The sequence below is a fragment of the Danio rerio genome, chromosome 8 (assembly GCF_049306965.1).
Source record: "Danio rerio strain Tuebingen ecotype United States chromosome 8, GRCz12tu, whole genome shotgun sequence".
Taxonomy (NCBI): Eukaryota; Metazoa; Chordata; class Actinopteri; order Cypriniformes; family Danionidae; genus Danio; species Danio rerio.
The window spans coordinates 52,546,136-52,572,693 of record NC_133183.1 but is presented as its reverse complement, the minus strand read 5'-3'; the positions used below and the strand labels follow the sequence as shown (position 1 = coordinate 52,572,693).

Here is a 26,558-nt window from a genome sequence, read left to right as displayed (position 1 = left end):
TGTATCTAATACTAATATCTAGTACTAACTGTATCTTTATGTAGCATGTCTCTATGTATCTGGACCAAGGTAATCAGAAACAAGGAAGGACAAAGTTAGCAAGAAAAGGACAAAATCCTTTGGAAACTTGTAAGTGACCTTATTATGTTAGCCGCTTCATAGCATTTGAAGCAGCCTCTTAAAACATCCTAAAATCACTCATCCCAAAATCACTCATGTCCTTTAACACAGGTTAAGAAAAACACTGTTTTTGCAAGTGCTAACATTACTGTAATGCTTAAAGGCAGGAATTTCATACAGAAAGAATGCAGGATTATGATTACAGCCTCTGCTAAATAAAGAGGACAATAACAATGGGTCACATACTCGTTAACACATTAACGGTCTCTGTGGAGCTCCAGCGAAGATGAATTGAAAGGTGCAAAGATAACATTTGAAAAGAGGACAAAAAAGAAAAGATGGGCATTTATCTAAGGGCACAGTGGGACAATATTTATGCTGACATAATGATGTGTGAAATGAAATTGATCAGAACAGCAGTGAGAATCAATTAGCACTGCAGAGTAAACGGGGGTCTTTTCAACCCTTCTCCTTTTATTGATCAGGTGTCTGGGAGATAATACAAATAACAAACTATAACCGAAATTTATTTATTTATTTTGTTATTATTTATTTAAAATTTGACTATTTATTTGCTGAAAATCTTTGAAAAAAAAGTGTTTTGGTCAGTTGGTCTTTTTTTTTTTCTTATACAAATTTATTTAAAAGACGTATAGCAGTCGTAAATACTAGTAGTTGCATTTAGCAATGTATATGTTATTATATTACAATATTTCTAACATTATTACTTATTGTTATGCACTGCATGTGTAACTGTAATGTGAAGCGGACACTGACAACAGGGTGCGAATCCAAACGCAGGTTTATTAAGAGGTTAGTAAAGCAAGCAACGGTCAACACAGGGGCAAACAGATGTATACATGCAAATCCAGATTTGTGATCAATAAATAGCCAGATGGTCAAAAGGCAGGCAGCAGACAACGTAAACAAACAAACAAAGCAAAAATCGGTACACAGTAAGACAAGGCAAGGGAAACGTTGTAATGTTCACAATACAGTTTTACAAGACTCAGCACAGATGTGTGTGTGTGTGTGTGTGTGTGTGTGTGTGTGTGTGTGTGTGTTGTGTGTTTGTGTGTTTGTGTGTGTGTGTGTGTGTGTGTGTGTGTGTGTGTGTGTGTGTGTGTGTGTGTGTGTGTGTGTGTGTGTGTGTGTGTGTGTGTGTGTGTGAGTGCTCTCTTTATAGTCCTTGCATTCAGTTCATGAGCAGCTTCAGCTGTGAGTGTTTGCAATCAGACAGGATGTAGGCCAGGTGTGTGAGTGGTGCATGACTGGATCTTGTAGTTCTTTTGCTAGAATATTTGTAGTTTGTTAGCAACTGCAAAGTCTGGATCGCTGGTAATCGTGACAGTAATAGTTTGAAAAATATTGAACAAATATTTAGTAAATTGTTTGAAGTGACCATTAGAGGTATCACAATTAATTGTTTCTTAGGTGCATCATGATGCAGATGATTTGCTATCAGTTCAGTAATAGATTATAACCGATTACTGATGTCATTTATCACATTTGCAATAGAAAGGCTATGGCTAGGTATGTCGTGAGTGCAAGTAATTTTTAACCTGATGAAGACCATGTAGGTCGAAGCGTTATATTTAAAAAAAATTGAGAGCTAAAGTGGCAAAGTGCCGATTTTCTTTTGATCTTTTGCCACTGTGATTGGCTCTATCCATCAGTGCTGTTCCCCGAGCAGTGATAGGGATAATATAGGAATTTGCTAAGAAATCAGCTGATCCATCAGATATCCATATCTGCTCCAATAGAACACACAGTGGAGAACACACTCTCTGCAGACATGCATATTTCTGGATCCAAAAGTACTGCTGTAACAACCGACAGAGGAGAGTAAATGTTACCTCATGGACACTAGGTCAAAGGGTCCACAGTGAGAGAGAGAAACCGAAATGGAGCTTTACAGCTACCATTTGCTTCCTTAAAAGGAAACAGGGGGGTCTCCAATTCTACTGCACTTCCAGTGTCATTGAAGAACTGTCCAGGCACCAAGCAGTGAATTATGCAGTTGTCTGCTTTTTAAGTAGTTTGTGCATTTTAAACAAGACAATTGGAGAACTCAAGAAATAGAAGTACAGCTCTACACGTCACCTGCAATATGATGAGATGACATACATACATACATACAATTACAAAAAAGAATTTAAATCAAAATTCAAATTGAATCCTCTCTGAGACAGTGTTCAATGTGTAAATGTAGAACCAATCACAGCCATTTCTATTGAGCGCATAAACACAATGGCCAATCATAGATCATTACGAATTCCCTCAACAACGCTCAAAAAGCAAATGGTATTATTATTTGCATTTGTGTATGTGCTCTTGGACTCCTGTTGTCTTCAGTGTTTGTACTTGAGTTTTGTTTGATACAATCAAAAGCAGTGTTTTCTTTGAGCAGCTAAAATTAAAGGTACAGTTCATTTATCTGATTGATTTTATTAAAAGACAAAATTGTATTCTTGTGTTGTGAAGTAAAATTAAAAAAGCATTCAATGCATCATAAATTAAACCGAATCCATGACATGAATGAACTGAACCGTGAGACCAGTGTATTGACTGTGAATACGTTTGTAATGTTACAAATGGCATATTTTTTTTTTTTTATTAAATTTGCTCTTTTGAACTTTTTATTTTCAAAGAATCTGAACGTTAAGGTGCTTTCACACCTGTAGATTGATTGTTTTGTTCGGAAACTGGGATTAAACTTGTTACAGTGTTGCTCTTTGTTCTTGGTGTGGTTCACTTTCACACTGCAATTAATAGACCAAAATAGTTCAAACAAGTCATGTGCGACTAAACGCTCCTCAGATTATGTCAGCTCCATAGTTTATTTTTCAGAGACCTGCTCAGTTGTCGTCCATCCTTATTTTCATTTACGACGATGAGTGATTTGACATTATAAGTGAAAATCTGTGCTTTTAATTTTGAATGGTGACACACAACAGACATTGTTACCAAATATAAATCAGAAGTAAAACTTTCTCATCCATAGTCTTTGGCTAGAATTATGCATTATTGGCTTTACATTATAGAGAGAAATAACAAATAAACCAAGACTGCAGTTCGTTCAATTTTCCTAACAGATAAACTGCTCTCGTTAATAGTTCAGCATGCTTTCACTTTCTTATTTGGCATAAAATGCACATTAAATGGTACGAATGATGACATCCCACCCTACACATAATTCTCTCTTCCATAGCCGTATGCCTATTACATATCCATAATACACTGTGATATAGCCTGGTTCGATAGTTTGTTGGATGATATTGCCTTCTCACTAAAATCAATCCGCTCCAGAGTTTGTTTCAATCAAGTTGAGACCACCTCATTCAAGTGATCTTGGATGAATTGTTTTGGCTTTGATCTGAGTGTGATTGCTGTATTCACATATTTTAAAGAAACCATGCTAACTGGGAAAACGTGCCAGGTTCCGAAACCCTTACACATAAATATAAGGCAGCCCAACTTTTTAAAATTGATAATAATTAGAAATATGCATATTAGAAAGAGAATGATTTATTGTGATTCTGAACATTCCAGTAAATGAGTGAGACTGTGTGATTAACTATAGTTAAATGCCAAATCATTTTTATTAAATCCCAGTAGGCGTTTTATAGCGATTTATACTGTATATGCAGAATGTTTTTGCTGTGAAATTAGACAAAAATAAACTCAAGCTCATTGAATATGCATGTTTCTGTCACGATTCTGGATTGAAACAGGAAGCGGTGAAGAATCCAAGTGCAGATCTTTTAATGTGAGAGTGCAGCAACAGTGACAAAATCCAAAAAGTTACAAAGTAACAAAATAAACAAACAAACTAGGAACTCAAACAGACTAAACTAGAACTAGACTTTGCACAAGAACAGGATATAAACTGGAACCAGGAAACATACCAATAGGAACGACAACGACCAACTAACAAACAGAGGTGGAATAGTTGAATATATAGTCCAGGTAATCAACGGGGATTGGAGACAGCTGTGGTTGTAAATCAGTGTAGATGACAGACGGGGTGTGTGCGTGAAAGAATGTATGGAAATGTAGTCTTTTTGGGCGCTGTAGTTCCACTCAGTGTCCATTGAACTACAGCGCCCTCAGGTGGTCACTGACAGTCATGATAGTTTCAGCCTACATTTTTGTGAAACTGCAAAAAAATGTACAAATAAAGAGTTATTGTCCTGCCAAATAAATAAATAAATAATAATAATAATAATAATAATAATAATAATAAATAATTTAACAGTGTTTCTTGAATACATTTGCCTCACCTGTCTATCTCCATAAGGAATTTTCCAGGCATGGTCAGTTTGCTTGATAGTTCCTTTTGTACAGTGTTGTACTCGTGGTTTTGAGTCTTATAGAGCATAGTTCCACAAAAGAGATCAAACAAGTTAAAATCAAGATAAAACTATGTGTCCACAAGGCACTTTTTTCTTATGTTTGCTTTTGAAAACACTATTGGTTGGATTTACAGAAGTGTTTAGGTCAGTGATTTGCTAGTTGATCTGTACAACAAACCCAGCCTTCTCATGAATGTGTACAAGATTAATGTGTATCTAAAACACACAACAAAACATACCTTAAGTAATGCATTTCAAATTAAAGAAATATAGACGGTGCCCTCCAATGGATTTGTCATCTGCAACATACAACAAAACGTACCCAGAACAACTTATTTTATGGTCTGCAAAAATGTAGGCTGAGGCCAGGCCCGGATTGGCTAATCAGGAGAACCGGGAGAATTCCCGGTGGGCTGGTCCGTTTTTTTGGCCGTGAGGGCTGGTGTCCCTAGCTGCTTGTACTCTCAGCAGTCACACTTTTTTCATTTATTTATTTATTTGACCATAGCCTCACTCTTTTTAAAATTATTTTGCTGCAGTGCCGCTCTTTTTATTTTTTTATTTTTTTATTTTTTTCTCGCAGCCCAGTGCAAAAAGCAGCCTGAAGGTTAACTGACGTAAATGATGATGTAACTTAACTATAATCATTCGAAATGATTATACAGAGGCCCAAACAGCGGCACCTTAGAAATTATAAGAATTCGAATAATTAATATTAATGAATCTCACCTGAAAATGTATTATTTTATTTTTTTCATTTTTATTGTTAAGACATATAATACTGTTAGGTTTGTTGGACAAAAAGATGTGATAGTATCATTAGAAACTGAATTGGAAATGACCTTATTTTAATATAATCAGTCGTGAACTGAGGTGGGCCGTTCTGGCTTGAAACTCCAGGGCTGAAAATGAGTCCCACTTCGGCCCTGGCTGAGGCATGTATTTCCCGTCAGCCTGATTTTACACAAATGCAGTGTAATAAAAGAACAATTCCAATCAAAACTGGCCTATTTCACAAGCAGCCCAAAGATGATTTGGTCAAATATTTCCTTGTCTCTTGTTTCTTTGAGTACTGACGTCTTTTTCTGGTGGTCCCATGCTAATTTGAGTCGCACGCTGAGCAGATGAGTGCAGATTCTCTATCTCTGCCTCTTAGTTCATGGGAGTAGCAAAGGCTAATTGAATAGCATAGCTGTAATAGGCTAGATTTAATTTGCCTTGCCCTCACTGAAAACCAATTAGGGAAAACGGTGAGGAGGGGAGGCCGGTCGCCTTCTAGACAGACACTTTCACAGGACTGCAGCCGAGTCATTTGCCAAATGTTGCCCAGTGCTGGCGGGCTTTCAGACCTGACCCCAATGCAAACGCTCCCTCCTGGCTGTTGGCAAAAAAAAGGCTTAACTGTATTTACTGACAGCCAAACATGTTAATTATTATTGATAATGGAGAGAGAACAAGCTCAGCTCCGCAAAGCTGGACACAATGGAGGATTTTTTAGGACGTTGTTTGTTTTGAAGATAGTCGTTGAGCCAGCGGGACGGTCAGTTTTGTGGTGTTGAACTGGCTTGACGGCTTGCTAATCTGCTCTGATTGTTTCTGTAGTGTGAGGAGATTGTTTTAGAGTTTGTTATTGTATGCATGTGCCTTGGGCAAGTTTTATGCATAGTAGCAGCCCGGTAATGCTTCTAACAGCTCATTTAAATGTTTATAGCTTGAATACATGGTTATAACTAGTTATAAACTAATCATATTTATGTAAATGTATATTATTGTGACAGAAACACACATTTTTGAATAAAAACAAATATTTTTATATTATATTATATTATATTATATTATATTATATTATATTATATTATATTATATTATATTTTATTTTATTTTATTATATTATATTATATTATATTATATTATATTGTTATATTATATTGTTATATTATATTATATTATATTATATTGTTATATTATATTATATTATATTGTTATAATATATTATATTATATTATATTATATTATATTATATTATATTATATTATATTGTTATATTATATTATATTATATTGTTATATTATATTATATTATATTATATTATATTATATTATATTATATTATATAACAACCAGAAAAGGACAACAAAACAACAAATAATAATGATAACTAAGATTGTAAATATAGACAAAAATAATACTGTGAATGTAAATAATACTGTATTTTCTGTATGTAATATTGTAACTGTAATAATAATAATATAATGATAATAATAAAAGGAGTCGTAAAAAAATTATCAAATGTTTTTATATTATATTATTATTATGTCACATAGACTGAATCATGTGCGTAGAGTGGTGAAGTTTGCCCTGCGCACTTGAGGTTTTTAAAGAAACTTCTTTGGTGCGTCAAACTTGTCAATGCTATTTGCTATTAACTTGCTATTCAGCAAGTATTATTTTTTTTACTTTGCATGTTCTTTCTGCGTCCGCGTGGGTTTCCTCTGGGTGCTCCGGTTTCCCCCACAGTCCAAAGACATGGGGTACAGGTGAATTCGGTAGGCTAAAATGTCCGTAGTGTATGAGTGTGAGGGAATGTGTATGGATGTTTTCCAGAGATGGGTTGCAGCTGGAAGGGCATTCGCTGCCTTAAACGTGCTGGATAAGTTGGCTGTTCATTCCGCTGTGGTGACCCCGGATTAATAAAGGGACTAAGCTGAAAAGAAAATGAATGAGTGAATGACTTGTGTGGGTTATTTGCATTAAACAAGTCGTAATCATATCCTACTTTGACAAAGTAAATGCTTTTTTATTTTAAATTTAGAAACTTACATTTTATGTTTGTAAATTTATGTTTTATCATTATTATTAGAATTATTCTCAAGTAATTTTTTTCTGTTAACTTGAAGTTGCCTGTAATGCACTCTGAATGAATTGATAATAATAAAACAGGATAAAAATTGTCGTTTTGCAGTACTTTTTAAATTTAATTCTACATATGAAGGCACTGATGGTGTTTGTTGGTGGTGTGACATTAGCTCTGTTTTTTTTCTTGCTCTCTCTCAGCCGTTTTTCTCTTTTTGCTGCCCGATCGTTTCTTCTCTCCCCTTTGAGAGCCGCTGATGTCCAGATGTCTGTTTGTGTTATGGACGTTAGTGTGGTGTTGCTGGAGGGGTGAGCTTGTGTTGCCCTATTGCCTGTTGGCGAGGTGTAGGAGCCGTGCAGATGGGGACGAGCGAGGCTATAAATACCCTACTGCTCACTCTCTTGAGGCCAATGGCTGTGTATTGCACAAGCCCTTTCTCTCATCTACAACAGCTCTTTCAGAATATGCAGCATGTGAAAGGTCAGTGAGTGGTCAGCCATGCAAATGACAGATCTCTGATGACTGTAGATTATACTCTTAGAAAGGGTCTTTGGTAGGTCTTTGAAGAACCTCCTTTTCTAAGCCACTTTCACTCTGTAGGGCTGTTGGATTTGACTTTTTTTAATTGGAAAAAATAATAAATGTAAAATTAAAATATATTTTTTAGGATTAAAATATTGTGATGAATTCGAAGATGCTATTGGTAATAATAAATGCATGTTTAATTGTAGAAATATAATCAATTAAGAATGTTACATTCATAAAAACAGATTGATAAACAGCTTTTTTTGGTTTATATTGTAGCAACTAAAACGTAAAATGTAATTTTATGTGATTTGTTTTCAGAAATAAGCAAAAAAATATTTAAAAAATATTCAAAAAATATTGCTTAAGGGGACTAATAATATTGACATTTAATTTTTTAAAAAAAATACAAAACTACTTTTATTCTAGCTGAAATAAAACATTTCTCCAGAAGAAAAAAATATTATCTGTGAAATTTTCTTCTCTGTTAAACATCATTTGGGAAATACTTGAAAATGAAAAAAATCACAGTAGAGCTAATGATTTTCACTTCAGCTATATATTATATATAATTCTCAAGCAAAGTGAACTCTCCTCTTTAACATAACATTTGTTTTAAAGAACTAAACCCAGTTCATTTAAAGTGAGCTTTTAGGAAGGTCTGAGACTGCTTGGTTTGTTCACATATACTGTACACGCTGAACTGCTCCGAGAGCATTTGGAGGGCTCAAACGAACTGTGAAAACACTCCAGGGAGATCATCATATTCTGGGGCCAGATTTACTAACAGCTTGTGTAAGTGCAAACACTCTTTTGGCGTTAAAAAAACTTACTGTCAGGATTTACTAAAGATGTGCAGTCAAACATTAGAGCTGAAAAGAGTGGACACAATTATTTTTTGTGACTGACCTTATTGCATAAGCATTTGTAGAAGTTTTCCTTGCAGACAGAAAATATAATAGAGGGTTCTGAATCTTGCAACACAAGGATTTATTGGATTTATCTTGGATTTATTAAACAACTAAAAGAAAAATGTCTTAACACATGATTTAGTAGGTAGTAGGGCTGCAACTAACAATTATTATGATAATCGATTAATCTGTCGATTATTTTTTCGATTAATCAATGAATTAGATAAAAAAAAGAAAAGCATTCATTTCCAACCGTATTTAAAAAAAAACTCATAACTGAGCTGTTATAATAATAATAATAATAATAATAATAATAATAATAATAACAATAATAATAATAATAATAATAATTATAATAAAATAAATAAATAAATAAATAAACTAAGTAGTTTTGAGCGGTTTTCAATCCAAATATCTAAATATTTTTAAATTAAGATACATACTGGACACATAAAATAGTATAAGAAATTTTGTGTTGTTTTCTGAAAAAAAACACCTCCAAATTAAGTGATTGTTTGCTTAAAACAAGTTAAATTATTTGTGAATTGGGTAAGAAAAATTATCTTAATGAGATATAATCTCAAACAGAAGTTTTACCAGTTCACATAATCGTGTAAGTGATCGTGATTTATAACGTGAGATGGTTGTCGCCTGGTTTACCTGCAGCTGCACATTTGCCTTCATAAAAAGCAGAACACGCAGGATTCAGCACGTAAGTTCACCAGTTACTCCCCAAATACATGCAAGTAAGTGGCTGGTGAATTAGAGAAGAGTAAATTCTACTTTAGAGTTACTTTCACTATGTGTAATGTGTATCTGATATGATTAAAACACATCAGCAAATTATATTTGAATGGATCGTTAGACTTCCTTGTGTGTTTTACAAACTTTAAATGTATTGTTTACTTGTACGTGTTTGTATTTACATGTCTAAAACATAAATTAAGCATTAGTCTGTTAAAACGCTGCATAATTGTGATAATACGCTCAAATATTTTTTTTTTGCTCATTCAAAATACTTATTGAAAATGAGCTAAATCAACACAATTCTTGAGATTTCATTGGGACAACTTAATTTTTTAAGTTTAATTCACATATATTCATTAAAAGTATTAAGGTAACTTCTTTAATTTGTGTTGGGACAACATAAATTAATTGTGTGGAACCCTGCATTTTTTACAGTGTATGATACGTCTTTATCAGCAAGGGGTTAAGTTGGTTTTATTTTTGTAAAAAAAAAAAAGAAATAAATAAGAAGTGCTTTATTCGACGGTCCCTTACTGAGTGCTCTATTCAGCGCGAGCTCTCTTTGGCTCAGCGCCAGACACCGCGCCAAAGCTCCGTTTGATTTTTTTAGTTGCCGCTCTAAAGGTAAACGAGCTAACGATAACTTGTCATGCTTGTCAAGCTGGATAACGAGTAAAACATCAGCACCAGGGACTATACGGTCCTCACTTCAAAACGGAACAAAAGTAGGGCCCTGTTGTTGAATTCCCTTCTTTCCTCCCTCATCCCTGTCTATGAGGCACCGAACTCTGTATCAGTGTGCGAGAGAGACCGTGTTCACTCCGTGTTTTTTAATAATCAAATGTCATCGTGTTGCGCGACATAACGAATCGATTATGAAATCTTAAAGGGATAGTTCATTTAAACATTTACCGTAATCAAGTAGTTCTAAACTTTAAACATTTTTTTCTTCAATTGATCACAAAGGAAGAGTTTCTGAAGAAAGTTAGGAAATTGCAGAAAAATGTATTATTATGTTAGAAAAATGATTGACTTGCAAAGTAGGACCAAAAAATACTATGGAAGTCAGTGCCTGTTTTTTTCCCCAGCATTCTTCAGGGTATATTTATTTGTGTTCCAACAGAATAAAAGAAAATCAAACAGGCTTGGAACAACTGGAGGATGAACTATTCCTTTAAAGGTGGAGTATGTAAATAGGAGTATGTAAACACCCAGTTGTTGAACTAGGTATTGCACTCCTGGTTTCAAACAAACAACACCAACAGGAGCTTGCTCAACTATAGAGCCTAAAGGCTGATTTAGGCTGATTTAAGTTGTGTTCTAAATAAAAGCAAAGGAATGGGATAGAAGGATCTTTTTTGTCCTAAGACCTGAAATTTATATTTTAAAAACTTAGCTTCTGTTTCTTGCAGCTGAACAACAGAACACAGACACTGATCACCTTAGGTACACCTCATGTGCTTTTTAGTGTTAAATGCTAATAATGTGAGTTTGAATGCATTTTACATGTCATTTTTGCCATAGATAGATGGCAGATGGGAGAAGCTGATAGATGACTTCAGATCTTGAAAATAAAATAAACCGTTTGAAATTGAACTTTAGAACTGTAAAACCAACGCGTCTACAGTGATTCAATGTCTACATTTAATAATGTTAAAGAGGTTTAATGTGTATTAATTAGATTATAAACCTTTCCATTTTGTTGGAGTGCAGTGAGTGCACTATTCTGTGCTTCTGAATGGCTGTATTTAAATTTCTCTCATGTTTCAATTGGTGCAAACAGCCCAATTGCTTATCAATGCAAGTCTCATCACGTAGCGTGTTGTTAATACGGGGTTACAATGTAGCCTGCTCACCTAATGTTTACGCTTGTAATATTAATATTATTTGCTTAATTAATAACCACCTCATGTGGAACACTTAATCCACTTTTCATTTCGTAGTCTGTCACATTTCAGTCACGGATGCATGCTTTGAGAGCCTTTCTGAATGAATGGATGAAATATGTGGTTTTCCAGCATGGCAACCCGGGGCGCTAATATATAATTGGCTAAACTGGCAGGTTAAAGGGACCAAAACAAAGACAGCCGTTTCAGCAGTATAATTAAAAAAAAAAAAAAAAAAAAAAAAAAAAAAAAAAAAAATATATATATATATATATATATATATATATATATATATATATATATATATAATATATATATTATCTAACATTCTTAAACAAGATTGTTAGATTGTTCACTTAGCATGTTTCTTAAATATCTGCAAACGTATTATGGTATTTTTATACATTAGAAGAGTCAAATACTTACATACATACAGCACCTTTAAGTAAAAAAACATATATGTGAAAAAAAATATATATAAAAGTGCGTAATAAATATTTTTATGTTACTCTAGCTTATTTTAATATGTTAATTTGGTTTTAACTAATTGGATTGTTATCTTTCCAATTTAACTTAACATTTCTTTTCAGTTTAATTGATGTAGGGTAAGATGATTAGAAATTTGAACTAAACTAAACAAAAACATGAAGTAGTAAGATATTTTTTAAAGTGCAATTTGAAATGACTTATTCACTGCTTTGAACATTATGAAAATGAGCTGCAGTGCTTTAAATTGTATTGTCAACACTTGCGCTCTCATTCAATTTTCCATTTTGTCTGATGATCAGTTTTCATTTTAACCTAGTATTCACACAAACAATTAATGCACAATAATGGTATTAACATAATAAAAATAATATACTGTAAATGTTTGTTTATGTATCACTACAACACTCAATGTCGAATATACTGTGCCAAAGTCAGACTGACATTGTGTAGCCTGAATCTGACATATAGCAGGTTGGATTATGAACGCTTTTAATCACTCATTAATTAAAAAGTATTTTAAACTATTTCCAACAATACAGTTTCTCTGTGCTATTTAAAGTCTTGTTTAAAGGTTTTTAAAAAGTCAACAGTATTCAAACAGTATTCTTTTATGGACAGACTTTAGATATTGTTAGTGATGGATGGATTACTGACTTTTTTCAATGTCACGAGGAGCCGCAGATAGTTTTACCTTAACCATTGTGACGCAAACACTCCATCAACACACTCAACCACTGCCAAAAGACACAGTTGCGCGAAAGCTTAACACAACATGCCCGAGGGTCACCAGTCTATTCATGGCTATTTGTTTTCACGTACTTGTCAATGATCAAACCATTTTCCCTCTGCGGCTATTCACAACATGGTCTAATTTTAGAGCTGCAGACGATCCGTCGTTTGTCCCCTCAGTGTAACGTTTCTGACTCCACTCCAGAACAAAGAACATCCCCCGTTACACCTGACCGACGCCATGAATTAGTTAGCATGCTTTTTGTTCCTGTTGCTTCCTGTGATCTGGTGAGGGCTAAGCTAACCGCTAGGCTAACTCGCCTCTCCTGGTCATTAAAGAGCGGACACTTAGGCAGGTGTGAGTATCTGAAGATCTCAAATGCCACATATGTAGGTACTTTAAACTTCTTGCTGGGTCATCACATTGCCTTTTTGTCACTTTTATACGTTAGTTTGAGTTTTAAAGATGTTGCTTATGACAGAAATAAGGTTAGTTCAGAGTCATTTTCTGAAATAATTTAACAAATTATATTTAAAAGAACATACAAAACAATATATATAGTTGAAGTCAGAATTATTAAACCCCATGAATTATTAGCCCCTCTGTTTATTTTTTTTTCCCAATTTCTGTTTAACGGAGAAAATATTTTTCAACACATTTCGAAACATAATAGTTTTAATAACTCATTTCTAATAACTGATTTATTTTATGTTGGCCTTGATGACAGTAAATAATAATTTACTAGATATATTTCAATACACTTAAAGGCTTCACTAGGTTGATTAGGTTGACTAGGCAGGATAGGCAAGTTAAAAAAGTGGCTAATAATTGTGATCTTAAAATGGTGTTTAAAAATTAAAAAAACTGCTTTTGTTCTAGTCAAAATTAAACAAATAAGACTTTCTCCAGAAGAAAAAAATGTTATCAGACATACTGTGAAAATGTCCTTGCTCTGTTAAACATCTATTGGGAAAATATATATATAAAAAAATAATTATAGGGGGGCTAATAATTCTGACTTCAACTGTATATAAATATATGGCCTGCATAGTGTCGCAGTGGGTAACAGACTCCCCTTACAGCAAAAAGGCAGCTGGTTCGAGCCTAGGCTAGGTCAGTTGCCCTTTCTATGTGTTTTCCTCGTGTTCGCATGGGTTTCTCCGGGTGCTCTGGTTTCCCCCACAAGTACAAAGACATGCTGTACAGGTAAATTGGGAAGGCTAAATTGGCCATACTGTATGTGTGTGAATGAGAGTTTATGGATGTTTCTCAGTGATGGGTTGCAGCTGGAAGGGCATCCGCAGCGTAAAACATAAGTTGGCGGTTCATTCCACTGTTCCACTGTTCCACTGTTCCACTGTTTCATGATATATATATATATATATATATATATATATATATATATATATATATATATATATATATATATATATATATATATATATATATATATATATATATATATATTAACATTAATGCACATCAGTAACTCGCCAGTAACTTTTAATAGCAGTAACTCGCCAGTAACTTTTAACTTTTAATAATCTAAAGCAGTGGTTCTCAAACTGTGGTACGTGTATAATATATAATTTGCCATATATGACATATAGCCTATATTTCTATGGTAATCTGCCTCATTTTTTAAACTGTGCAGTTGTAGCTGCTTTCCTGGGCCTACTACGCTATTGTATTTCAATACTGCTCTTTTTGGTGGTACTTGGAGAGACTTTTTTTTTTCTGAGGTGGTACCTGATGAAAAAAGTTTGAGAACCACTGATCTAAAGTGATGACAAAACAGGTAATTTTGCTCACTTTTTAAGATTATAAGGCTGAACGGCATCAATCCTGAGAAATTTCCCAGTATTTCACTATTGCAATCGGGAGAAACACTAGCAGTATACTATGGTATAAATACAGCACTACAACATACAAAAGTGAGGGATCGACTTAAAAAATCACTTACCTGTCATTTCAAAATATAGAAACTAGTAAAACTAGTAAATCTACCTCTAAAAACAAATTAAAACTAACTGAATTTGTAAACAACAAGTCAAAACGAAATAGAAACTAAAACTAATGAAAAATCTAAAACTATTTTAACCTTTGTCTGTTGTGAAGTGAATTTGATGTGCGGATGAAGCGGATTTGATGCGCGAATGAAGAAGATTTTTGCAAATAGCCCAATTTATCTGCGCGTTCCGCATCTAGTGTGAACACAGCATAAGGACTTATTATGCGTTCTCTGTCGCCATCTTTTGGCGGAACATCAACCATCTTTGCTCTGCTCAGTATGACAGGCTGATGGCCGCCAATGCGCTAAACCTCAAAAATGTTTAAGGTTTCAAATAGGCACTTTCTTTATAAATAAACTGCATAGTTGCAAAGTAAACAACTACATTCTCGCCTAAAAAAAACTCAAAAGTACATTGTTGTCCAGCAGCTGCAATATTTGTCAAACTGTTGTAAGTTTATTGATCTGCTGTCACTCTATGTGGGCGGAGTAATACAGAAGGGTGAGGAGGCTGTACGAGTTCTGATATTGCAGAATATTGCACGCTATCAGCCAATCAGATTAGAGAACCAGACAGAACTACTGTATAATAATAATATATTATATACTGTAATTGTTTTATTTTAAATAGATGTCAAGGAAATATGTATTCATATTTTTATACTTTATAATTTTTTTAACAGATGGATAAGTGGCTGGATGGATGGATGTGAAAAATTTTAAGTAAAAATGATTTCAATACTAAAATGGACAAACATGCAGTCGAATGACTAAAACTTGAATGTTAAAATAAAAACAATAATTTAAAAAATATCAATAAAAACTAAAACAGTTACTCTAAGATGCTGAAATAGTACTAGCTCATTGTTTACTTTTAATAATTCTAAGTGAAGTGGCATTTCTTGAATGTTCAGTTTGTTCACTCATAACAATATTTCAATCAGATCACAGAAAGCCGCCGACAGCCACTTAAATTTATAAGCTTTTGAATCACAGAGAGCTTTTGTTGAAACAAACATCTGCTCCAGCTCCCTGCTTGCATTCATTTTACTTAACTAACAAGAACAGGCAAGAGTTTTGCGCATGTGTGTGTGTGTGTGTTCCATTTAGCAGTTTTAATATACAAACATTCTGTTTTCCTGCCCATACTTCCCCCTTTACAATCAGATGGAGCAGGTGTTAATGTTTTGTATGAAACCAGTCAGTTTCTGGACACACGTCCACATGAACAAACAGACACGTAGATAAGCTTCTGTTTGCTTGCTGGAGTAGTAATGGCCTCTGGTTATGTGTGTAAAGAACATGATGATGGTGTAATGTTGCTTTGTACTCACTGGCCACCTGCTAAAGTCAGGGCTTACAGGAAAACCAATGCTGTTGACAAGAGCCACAAAAGAGTCTCTCTGCTAACAAAGAGCACACCGTGTAAACACAGACACACTGGGTAACTCAATTGTTTAATGGTACAGTACATGCTCATTTAGCTTTCTAGTGAAAAGAGAGAAAAACATAAAAAAGATTGAAAAGTTAAACTTTGGTGTTTCAACATTCTATGAAAAGCTTTGACATTATTTTCTTGCATTTAATATGATATATATTATGCTATTGATTTATTATAATTATTCTGTTATATTGTTTATTAAGAGAGCGTTTATGCAAGGATTAGACCTGAGGGAGTGCATTACTTTCTAATAATTCATTAGACTGGAGTCAATTATTCTGATTATACTATGGTTACCACTCTGATTGACACTTTTCAGGTGTTCCATTTTAGACATTTGCCCTCTAGCTTCTCCTGTGTGTACTAGTTTGAAGTTTAATACACATCTTATTCAAAGGTTTGTCTGTAAGCTCTAAAATGCTTTCTCCAGAGGTAGCATTCAAGGCAGGAAGGCATCAGTTCACATCCTAATCCAGATTATGCTTCACTTCCTGTCTCGCGAGGTACCTTTTGATCAAATTTTAAAGGCACCATAGATGTATCCCACAATCCTGTGCATTCAGTTTTTGACAGATGAGCTAAAAATAAAAACATGGCAGCTTAAAAGTTTGGGGTGTCAGTTTTGGTATAAATGTACTTGTTTTTCAGTGAGTAAATATTCTGGAATGTCTTTCTTAGTTGTACATTAAATCGTTTAATTTGATTAATAATCAATTAAATTATTATTACTTTGTTTGAAATCTGTTTTTTAAAGTGCCTTTGTGCACAAACGCTGCCTCCACAATTACTGTCAACAAATGAGTTATCTAAAGCGGGTGGCACACTGGATGTAACCCACTGTGTCATTCCCAGATTTTACATTGTTTACTATATGTGGCTAAGCAACATGAACAGATGCTGAGTGGCAATGCAGTGTGTGCAGCACATAGAAAACAATGTTTACAATTAGGGCTGAATAATATATCCTTTGAGCATCAATATCGCAATGTGTTTATTTACAATATTCACATCGCAAGGTTATATTATTTATTAAAGATTAAAAGATGAAGATATTACTAAAACTGATTTATGCAATGACCATGTTATTTTACGTTTGATTGTTCGATTTTGATGCTTGAATACTGCTAGACTCTCCTGTTTATTTAACTTTTTATTTCAAATGTTTGATCTGTCTTATTTCCCAGTGATGGGTTGTAGCTGGAAGGGCATTTTCTGTGTAAAACATATGCTGGATAAGTTGGTGGTACATTCCGCTGTGTTGACCCCAGATTAATTAAGGGACCAAGCCGAAAAAAAAATGGATCAATAGAATAAACTTTATCACCTCGGTCGATGTAAAATAATAAACATCTTTCCAATTAGTTCTATTCAAATCATCTGGTGAAACTATAATCATATTGTACACTCACCTGCCACTTTAATAGTTACCCCCATTAGTACTGAGTTGGAGCCCCTTTTGCCTTCAGAATTGCCATAATTCTAAGTGGCATAGATTCAGCAAGGTACTGGAAATAGTCCTTAGAGATTTTAGTCAATATTGACATGATAGTATCACGCAGCTCCTGCAGATTTGTCAGCTGCACATCCATTATGCAAATCTCTCGTTCCATCACATCTCACAGGTGCTCTATTGGATTGAATCTGGTGACTGTGGAGGCCATTTGAGTACAGTGAACTTATTGTCATGTTAAAGAGACCAGTCTGAGATGATTGGTGCTTTATGACATGACACGTTATCCTGCCTGAAGTAGCCATCAGAAGATGTGTACACTGTGGTCATAAAGGGATGGACATGGTCAGCAACAATAATCAGGTTGTGTTCTTAACTAGCAAGAGTGGCTCCCGCTGTGATCTTCTGCTGCTGTAGTCATTCCGCCTCAAGGTTCCTGTTGTGCGTTTAGAGATGCTCTTCTGCATATCTTGGTAGTAATGAGTGGTTATCTGAGTTACTGTTGCCTTTCTATCAGCTGGAACCAGTCTGGCCATTCTCCTCTGACCTCTGGCATCAACAAGGCATTTGCGCTCACAGCACTGGCGGTCACTGGCTATTTTTTCTTTTTCAGACCATTCTCTGTAGAACTGCACTGCTGCAGATTGTCTTGACCATGTCTGCATGCTGTTGCCATGTGATTGGCTGATTAGAAATTTGCATTAACGAGCAGTGGGACAGGTGTACCTAATAAAGTGGCCGATGAGTGTATATCGCAGCAAAACAAAATATCTCAATGCCAGATTTTTCCAATATTGTGCAGCTTTTCTTATAATTATCTGACAAAAATCAAACATTATCCATTTGCTAGGTGTTCTGACAGCTTTAAGGCTGATTTATACTTCTGCGTCAAACGCCGGCGTATGCTAAGGCGCTGACGCCTAGCCCTTCGCCGTGGCACCTCTCAATAAATGTAACTACACGTCGCAACGACGCGTAGCGCAAGCTCTGTGATTGGTCGGCTTGGTAGCGCTGACGAGTCTGGGCGGGACCGAGAGCCGCGTGAATGGTGCGAGCCCGATGGAGCGATTGTTTACAAGTGTGGAGTCCCGTGAAGGAGCTCCGGATGGAAAGTTTTGTTTTGTGTTTACCTCATAGTTAAAGTTGTTGCACGTCCGCCGGTTCCTGCCTCAAAATGAGCGAGTTTGAGCCACTTGTACATCCCGGAAGTGTTCAGGAAAACAAAACAGCAGCGAAGAAACTTGACACATAGGAACATTTACACCTCACTGCCAATAGCGTTTCTAAAGTGTTAATGCAGACCAACAGAGACAGCGTGCAGAAGTATAAATGCACAGCTACGCGCGTTGCATGCGTCGTGGGTTACGCCGGTCACTTGACGCAGAAGTATAAACCAGGCTTTACACTACACTATACACTATAGCAAACTGTCTAGGATTTTGTGCTTTTCTACTGTAAGCCTCAACACTTGAACAGTGACACTCCACAGATGAAAAACGATGAGCTCTAAACATCACTACACATATAATTAACACTAATGAGAAAATAACAACAGATGATTTCAAAAATCTGTAAACAGTAAATAAATAAAAAAATTCAAGCTTATGTATAATCACGTTTTTTTATGCATCAATGCATGTTGGGAACTCAAAGAATGTCTAAATTCTGTTGGTCTGACAAGGCTTTTTATGTAAATTTATGAAAACTGCAGTTCTTATTATTTGTAACTCTAAATGTTTCATGATGTGGAAGTTTTAGATTGAACCATTTTTGTCACATGGAGTATTTGAATGATGCCATTACTACCATTCCAAGTCTTGAATGTGATCATTATGTAGGATGTCAAAGGAGGAGAAGAAACTTCTGATTTCATTATCTTATATAAATATATCTGTTTATGTTGCAAAGATGCACAGAATTTTTGTTTTAGAGTAGCATGAGAGTGAGTAAATGATGACAGAATTTTCATTTTTGGGTGAACTAAACCTTTTACATTTGGGTGGAAACATACAACCTTTCCAGAATTCTGAAATTGATTGAATGTTCAGAAGAACACCATTTATTTCTATTATATATTTTATGATTTTACAAAAGTCTTTACTGTTCCTTTGTTAAATGAACGTATCCTTCCTAAATGAAAAAAGAGGTCTAACCACAAATGTTTGAATTATAAAATGAAAACAAATGGATATTTCCTAAATACAGTATTTATTTATTTTTAAAAAAGAACAGTCTGACCCTCATTTTTTTAAATATGAGTTTATACAGTACTTTTCGTATTTTCCAGAAACTGAAGAATGAGGTGTTTCCCTTGCATTTATCTGGCTTCCCGGCTCAGCATGTGGAAGCATATCGGCTGCTAGAGGACAGGAAACACAAACTCTCACCTGAGACTGCCGCCCTCTGCCTGCTTCGACAACAGCACACACTACTGGTCAGTCTGAATGCTTTTTTTCCTTCTATCACGATCAAGACCTTGCTTCTGGTTTTCAATGAATGATATATGCACACGCACGCACACACAAACCAGCTTAATCATACCAGATATTGTTTGTAAGTCTTCAGGCGTCTTCTGAATGTAAATGAATCACATGGTATGCATACACACACCAGCTTATATTCCTGTCACATCATGTTTCCCAGTAGGAGCCATTTGTGAGTCATCAGGCTTTCCCTTTCAATGGCTTTCAGTACATTAAATGGCATGTTGTACTGATTTTTTGATTTTGTGTAGTAAGTTTTGATGAATTGAGTTTTTTATTTCACTTGGATATTCATTAAGAGTAAAAAGCTGGATGATGTACTAGGGCTGCACGATCCTGGTTAAAAAAGAGAATCACAATTTTTTTTTGCTTAAAATCAAGATTGCAATTTTCTCACGGCCTTGTCGATATAAAATAAACATAAATAGGTAACACATTACATTAACTAACAATGAACTACTATATTTTCATTAACTAACGTTAACTAACATGAACAAATACAGTAGTAAATAGGCCTATGCATTGGTCTACTGTTATACTACATTTTGTATAGACTTTAAATGGTGGACTAGAACAGACGTTAAATTTGTCCTGCTTATTAATGCACACTAAAGTGATGACATCAGACTACAACTACAACTGGAGACTCCAGGAACTTCCGGGAGACTTGGGATGTTTGAATGTCACGTTTAACAACAATAGTGAGATGCGATCCAGCGGTAAGTCTTTGATAAACTGTCCAACGTGCACTGCTCACTGGAGCTCTGACAAGCGCATGTGTGTGTGTGGTCACGTGATGTGCGTTTTCAGCGGACGGAGGGCTGTTCAGTAATGCTAGGTTAAACATTTCCGTTCTAAAGTGCCATTTTAACACTAAACAAATTAGTGTAAACGGGGCCTAGTGTATATTTTTCGTGAGCGGGTTTGCGGCGGGGTCGGGGGCGGAGGATGGGCAATGCCGGCTCAGCATCTTGTTGTCTATTGGCCATCGGCGATGGACGATGGCATCGTCTATTTTTAACTATCTATTAAATCTTTTGACACATTATTTCAAATACATGGCTAAGACATAAGTAAATTTGAATTATAATGGGGCAAGTTAATATTTTTCTACTGGCCATGAGAACAACCTTTTGTGTTTAACCCTGTATAAGTCTGGAATTTCATTTATTGTGTTTTAAAAATTTAAAAATGTCTTAAATTTGATTTGATGAAACGTGCAGAAACGCTGTATGTAGTGCACAGTGTGTTTATTTTGGCAGTTTATTGGCTTATACTGTGCTGCTATCTAGTATTATTTCAGTAGCATTTAGTATTTGATGTCTGTCTTTGAGGTCTGTTATTATTATGGATCATCCTCATGTGGTCATTGAGTCATATATTCGGTTTCTCACACTGTTTTTTTTTTGTTGTTTCTCTGATAATGTCCGCATTGTATAAGCACAGAGCCACAGCTCTTCTCACCTGTTAGTTGCTTGGAAACAGCATTTTGATAAAAGCAGTCTATCAGCTTGTCATTTATTCTGTTTTATATTTATTTATTTCTTTGGCGTGTCACATTTTCACATTGTTTAGTAACTGAAGATAAACATGTAGGAGTGATGCATATGTTTCTGCGCATGTAAGGAAGCAGACGGTCATCGACTTCTTGCATGTCTGTTTGGAAACGATTTTGTGCTGCATTTAAGTCCCTGAAAAACCATGTGCGTGTCAATGCACGTGTGTGTGTGGACTGGTGTTAAAACCGTTTTTAGATATGCTAAATATTTAGTTTATATTTTTACACATATGTTTTATGAAAAACAAGTTTTTATTAGTTGGTTTTAAATATGGGTGAACCAAGGAGACATGAAGAACATTTAATTGCTTATAAATAATATTTAGGAGATGTGATATTTTTAGTGATGTTTAAGGATAAATCATGGCGAATTGTGTACAACCACAAAAACAAAACAAAAAAGTATTTACATAATATACATTGTTGCACTGTTTATACATATAGCAGACACGCAGCCAAATGCACAAACGTTTATTTCGTGTGTAAATAGTCATGGTTTATTGTTTAACAGCACTAGTGATATTCACATATTCTCCCCTACTGTATGTGATTCAGTTTTCACCACTGAACTACATTTTTACCTCACAATTCTGACTTTTCTCAAATTGTGAGTTTACACTTTGCGATTCTGGAGCTCTTCTGTATGTGCAACTGCAACTGTCTGTTTACAAAACAAACAAACAAACAAACAAACAAACAAACAAAAAACAAACAAAATACAATACAAAACAAAAAACCTTGTATTTATATATTGAACTCTAACTGCTATGCATAATAGAAGTTATGACTGATCTTTTCTTTGACATCCATACACCCTAGTGAAACATCATCCAAAAAGGAATAAAACCTTGTTCATTCATTCATTCATTCATTTTCTTTTTAGCATAGTCTTTTTATTAATCTAGGGCCACCACAGTGGAATGAACCGCCAACTTGTCCAGCAAATGTTACTGGGAAACACCCATGCACTCTCACATTCACACATATACACTATTAGCCAATTTAGCTTATTCAATTCAACTATATAGCACATGTCTTTGGACTGTGGGGGAAACCGGAGCACCCAGAAGAAACCCATGCAAACATGGGGAGAACGTGCAAACTCCACACAGAAATGCCTACAGACCCAGCCGGGACTTGAACCAGGGCGACAGTGAGGCGACAGTCTTAACCACTGAGCCTCTAAATACATATTAATATTTTGTAATTTAAACAACTAACCATCTTGTTAATATATAGTGAACACTGGGTACCGCTATGTCACATAAATGCATCATTTACAAGAAAATTAACAAGAAGGACTTAGATAATATCATTTTAAAAAATCTCAAAAAGTTGGAAAACCCCTCCCTGAACTGAATTCTTTCATAAACTTCTAAAAAGATAGACTATTTAGATGTTTTACTGTAATTTTAAGGAACATTTCAAATATTTGATTACTATAGGAAAAACAGCACAGGTTCGATGGAAATGAAGGCTTTTTGTGAAAAACAACATACCTTTGATTTCAGTATCTAGGTAAAATGAAGGCTACAAGACAGTATGATAGCAACCACTTTTATCCCTTTTCACACTTATGATATTTACATGGACATATTATTCATGACTATGTTTACATGGACATCAGTAATCAAATAATTTGCTTTAATCTGAATAAGACAATAATATGATTAAGGTGTTTACATGAGTTGCTTTTTGAATATTCTTTTCAATGATCGTGTTTTACATGTTACAGCACATAATTCGATTAACATTATTGCGTCACCAGGCTGTCCACATTTCCTCCAGAGTTTCATGTAATTTCGGGTGTTTCACTTTTAATTTGTCAACTTTAACTGCAGTTTGGCACTTTCACTTTAATTCAAGAACATTTCATTCATGCCCCGGTGACCAACGAGATATTGGATGCGAGTATGAACTGCTGGAAGAGTGTTGTTTCAATGAAATTTGATACCGCTTGCTGTATGGGGAAAAAAACTTCCGCATTTCTCAATGCAGGTGTCTGTGGTCCTTCACTGACTCGGTAAGTGCAGAGAATAGTGTCAACAGCCGTGTGTGAATAGACTATCCTGTCGCAAAATGCAATCAAAATCCTATACAGCAGTAATAGTTTGATTAGGGTTCTTACATGTCTGTACTGCACTTCAGTAATGCGACTAAAATCAGCATACTCCACATGTCTTAATTCGATTTCTGTTTAGTTTGATTATGACTTAGAATAAGGTTATTCTAAATCGCAGTTCATTTGGTAGACTCTTAATCAGAGTATTGTCTTAATCGTATTTCCTGCAGGCACAGGACGTCAACATGACATCATATTGACGTTGTACCCTAACATACTGCAACATCTTGGGGACAGAACCCAACATCAGGCCAACATCAATGTCCAACATCCATCCTAAAATCAACCTAAAATCAACCAAATATCAATGTCTAATTATTTTACCCTCTGACTTTGTGTGGACGTTACCACCATGACATCTGTCAGACAATGGATTTTGGTCACTTTCCAACACAACCTAAAATCAACCAAATTTCAACGTAATTTGACGTCGTTATTGAACGTCAAAATAATGTTGTCCTTAGACGCTGGCTAGACATTGAACTTTCTTCACCTGACGTCATGACCTTAATCTAACCTAATATTAATGTCTTATGATGTTGTGTGCCTGCTGGGTTAAAATCAGATTATTGGTGTCCATGTAAACATACTCAATGAATAAAGGATTTGTTTATTTTGTTTGCACATTACCAATACCAAACAAATACCACAAAATCACTTAACTATGATCATGATTTGTAATCAAATACATTAGTGATCACATACTCACCTGTATCTCCATATGGATGACTTTTTGCAAAAATGTAGGCTGAGACAGATATTTCCAATGAGCCTGTGTTAAAAAAAAAAACTGCATGTACCCAGAGTACATGCATGAAAACACTGTGCTAGGCCATGTTCACGTAATTGCTAATAAAGTTACAACCAACCACACTACAAGCCTTCCATAAACCTCTAATGTGATTATCCTTCTTATTAACGCTTAGAAAGAGACGGTCTGGCCAGACTGCATCCTCCTTCTGTCTCTGTCTTTCCCTTTCACAACCAAAGAGGCCAAAAAATACCTGAAAAAAAATATGTGTTAAGTGTTCTCATTAATCTCAGTAGCAGTAACTTTTTAAACCAATCACCTGTGCCATCATTTTCATTTTACCAATTAAAAAAGCAGGAAATTGGCAGAAGAACATGCACAAATCAAAAACCTTCACTAGTTGTTTTCCTAAGCTGTGGCACCTGTCTGAAAGCATTAAACTCGTCCCAACAGATTCACAAGAGGCTGTCCACCAGTATCGTCTACACATGCGATCTCACACCTCTTTACACATTCAAATCCCAATCTCAGCCCTGGAAACACACACACACACAGACACACTCGCACACACACTCGCCTCTAGTGTCTCTTATCGTCAATAGTGAAGGAGTGAGATATCGAGCCCGCAGGTGCACATGTATACAGTGAATGCCAATGAAGGGATTTATAACCATTTGGTAGAAATCTGTTCCCTTGATATGAATATCTGCTGTTTTTCTTTAGCATCTTATGTTGTAGTCTTAAAAAACAAAGGTTCTTTATTCATATATACAGTATGATTCAATAAAGAAACTCCATGGAACTTTAAAATTTTCAGGTTTTTTACATGTAATAAAATGTTTAACAGTATAGGGGATGTCAAGAATACCCGGCCTGGTTCACTCAAGGTGCAGTAGGTGATCTGCCACAACGCTTACCGGTTTGCATAATCTCCTGAAAACCTGCTGAAACATAAAAGCACGCACCTTGATGACAGCAGACAACCCACTAGATCGTTTCATTCGCCAGTTAGAAAACTTTATAGTACTTTATAATACTCCAATTGAACTGTGTTATATCTAGCACGTTTTCAGTTGTGTAGCAAGCAAAACTTAGTGACTTATTCATAATGTGCAATATTTCTTGCATGCAAGGATCGCTGATCTCACTGTCTCACGCACTTTGTCCTAAAGTGACTACTGTATGCTTAGTGCTCGGCCTGCGGCTTGCAGAAATTACTCTGATTACTAAACCATACCTACATGCAATTTCAGAGTAAAAATTCAAAGTAGCATGGTAAACAATATATAGAGAGCGTCACAGGTCATCATTGTTTAAAAATAGACCAATGTGATATTTGAATATAAAACCAACTTCACCTGAGTAAAACAGGCTAGCCGGAATAGCACTATTTATTTGTGTTTTGTTGTTAAAATAAATGAAAATCTACATTATCGATGCTGTAAAAGGTGCCTTATGAAACTGAAAATAATCACATCAATCTATCGCCAGAAGATTTCAGTGGCCAAACAACACTTCTATGCATATAACCCATTTGTAACACAACACAATCTATCACAATCAGCTCGACGTGACTGAAATAGCTTTAAAACAGAACATTACCTATCTAAAAGAAATCCTCCCGCCATTCTGTCATCCTTCCTCCAGCATGCAAAAGTAACTCCAATATTGATTCAGGATTTAAAAAAAAAGCTTTGATTCAGCATTTGTTTTTACCGCTCTCATCTCTCTCGTGTGCACATGTCATGAATGCGGCGTGCGTGTACTCACAAATGGTGAATCTGCATGAACAGAGATGCGCAGATGTACAAGTCTACATTTGTTGACAGACAGTTTGCGCTACTTATCAGAATTATCAGAATTATCGGCTAGACAATATTTAATTGGATAAACATTTTTTTGTCTTGTGTCATACCCAGATTATAAAATACATATAAACACATTAAGATCATTTTACTTTAATCACCTTTAACAATGCAAGACATTTTACAAGGCATCTTACAAATGTCACAATAAAGGACAAAGACTCCAAATTCAGACATTTTATGCCCGTGAGGTTTTGGAGGAAATATGCATTGGCAGAAATGTATTATATAATCATTGTGCCTTTGCCTGTTATGTCCATT

The 26,558-nt window shown here is 35.1% G+C and overlaps 1 protein-coding gene and 1 long non-coding RNA gene across 51 annotated transcripts in view; one reads left to right on the top strand and one right to left on the bottom strand.

Annotated features, from left to right (window-relative positions):
- The window catches only part of rimbp2b (RIMS binding protein 2b), a 268,387-nt gene that overhangs the window by 60,397 nt on the left and 181,432 nt on the right, over positions 1-26,558 (top strand). For all 50 annotated transcript variants that reach the window (XR_012384726.1, XR_012384727.1, XR_002459411.3 and 47 more), the window contains one exon: positions 19,806-19,952. Coding sequence is in view for 25 of the 50 variants with exons in the window: in XM_009304219.5 (XP_009302494.1) it covers positions 19,806-19,952 (147 nt within the window). In the remaining 25 variants the exon portion in view is untranslated. The remainder of the gene's footprint in view (positions 1-19,805; positions 19,953-26,558) is intronic.
- LOC141375913 (uncharacterized) lies at positions 2,739-24,569 on the bottom strand. Its single transcript, XR_012384729.1, has 3 exons — positions 24,391-24,569; positions 4,404-4,489; positions 2,739-4,279 (listed from the first exon to the last, which is right to left on the bottom strand). It is a non-coding gene; the product is annotated as an uncharacterized lncRNA (long non-coding RNA).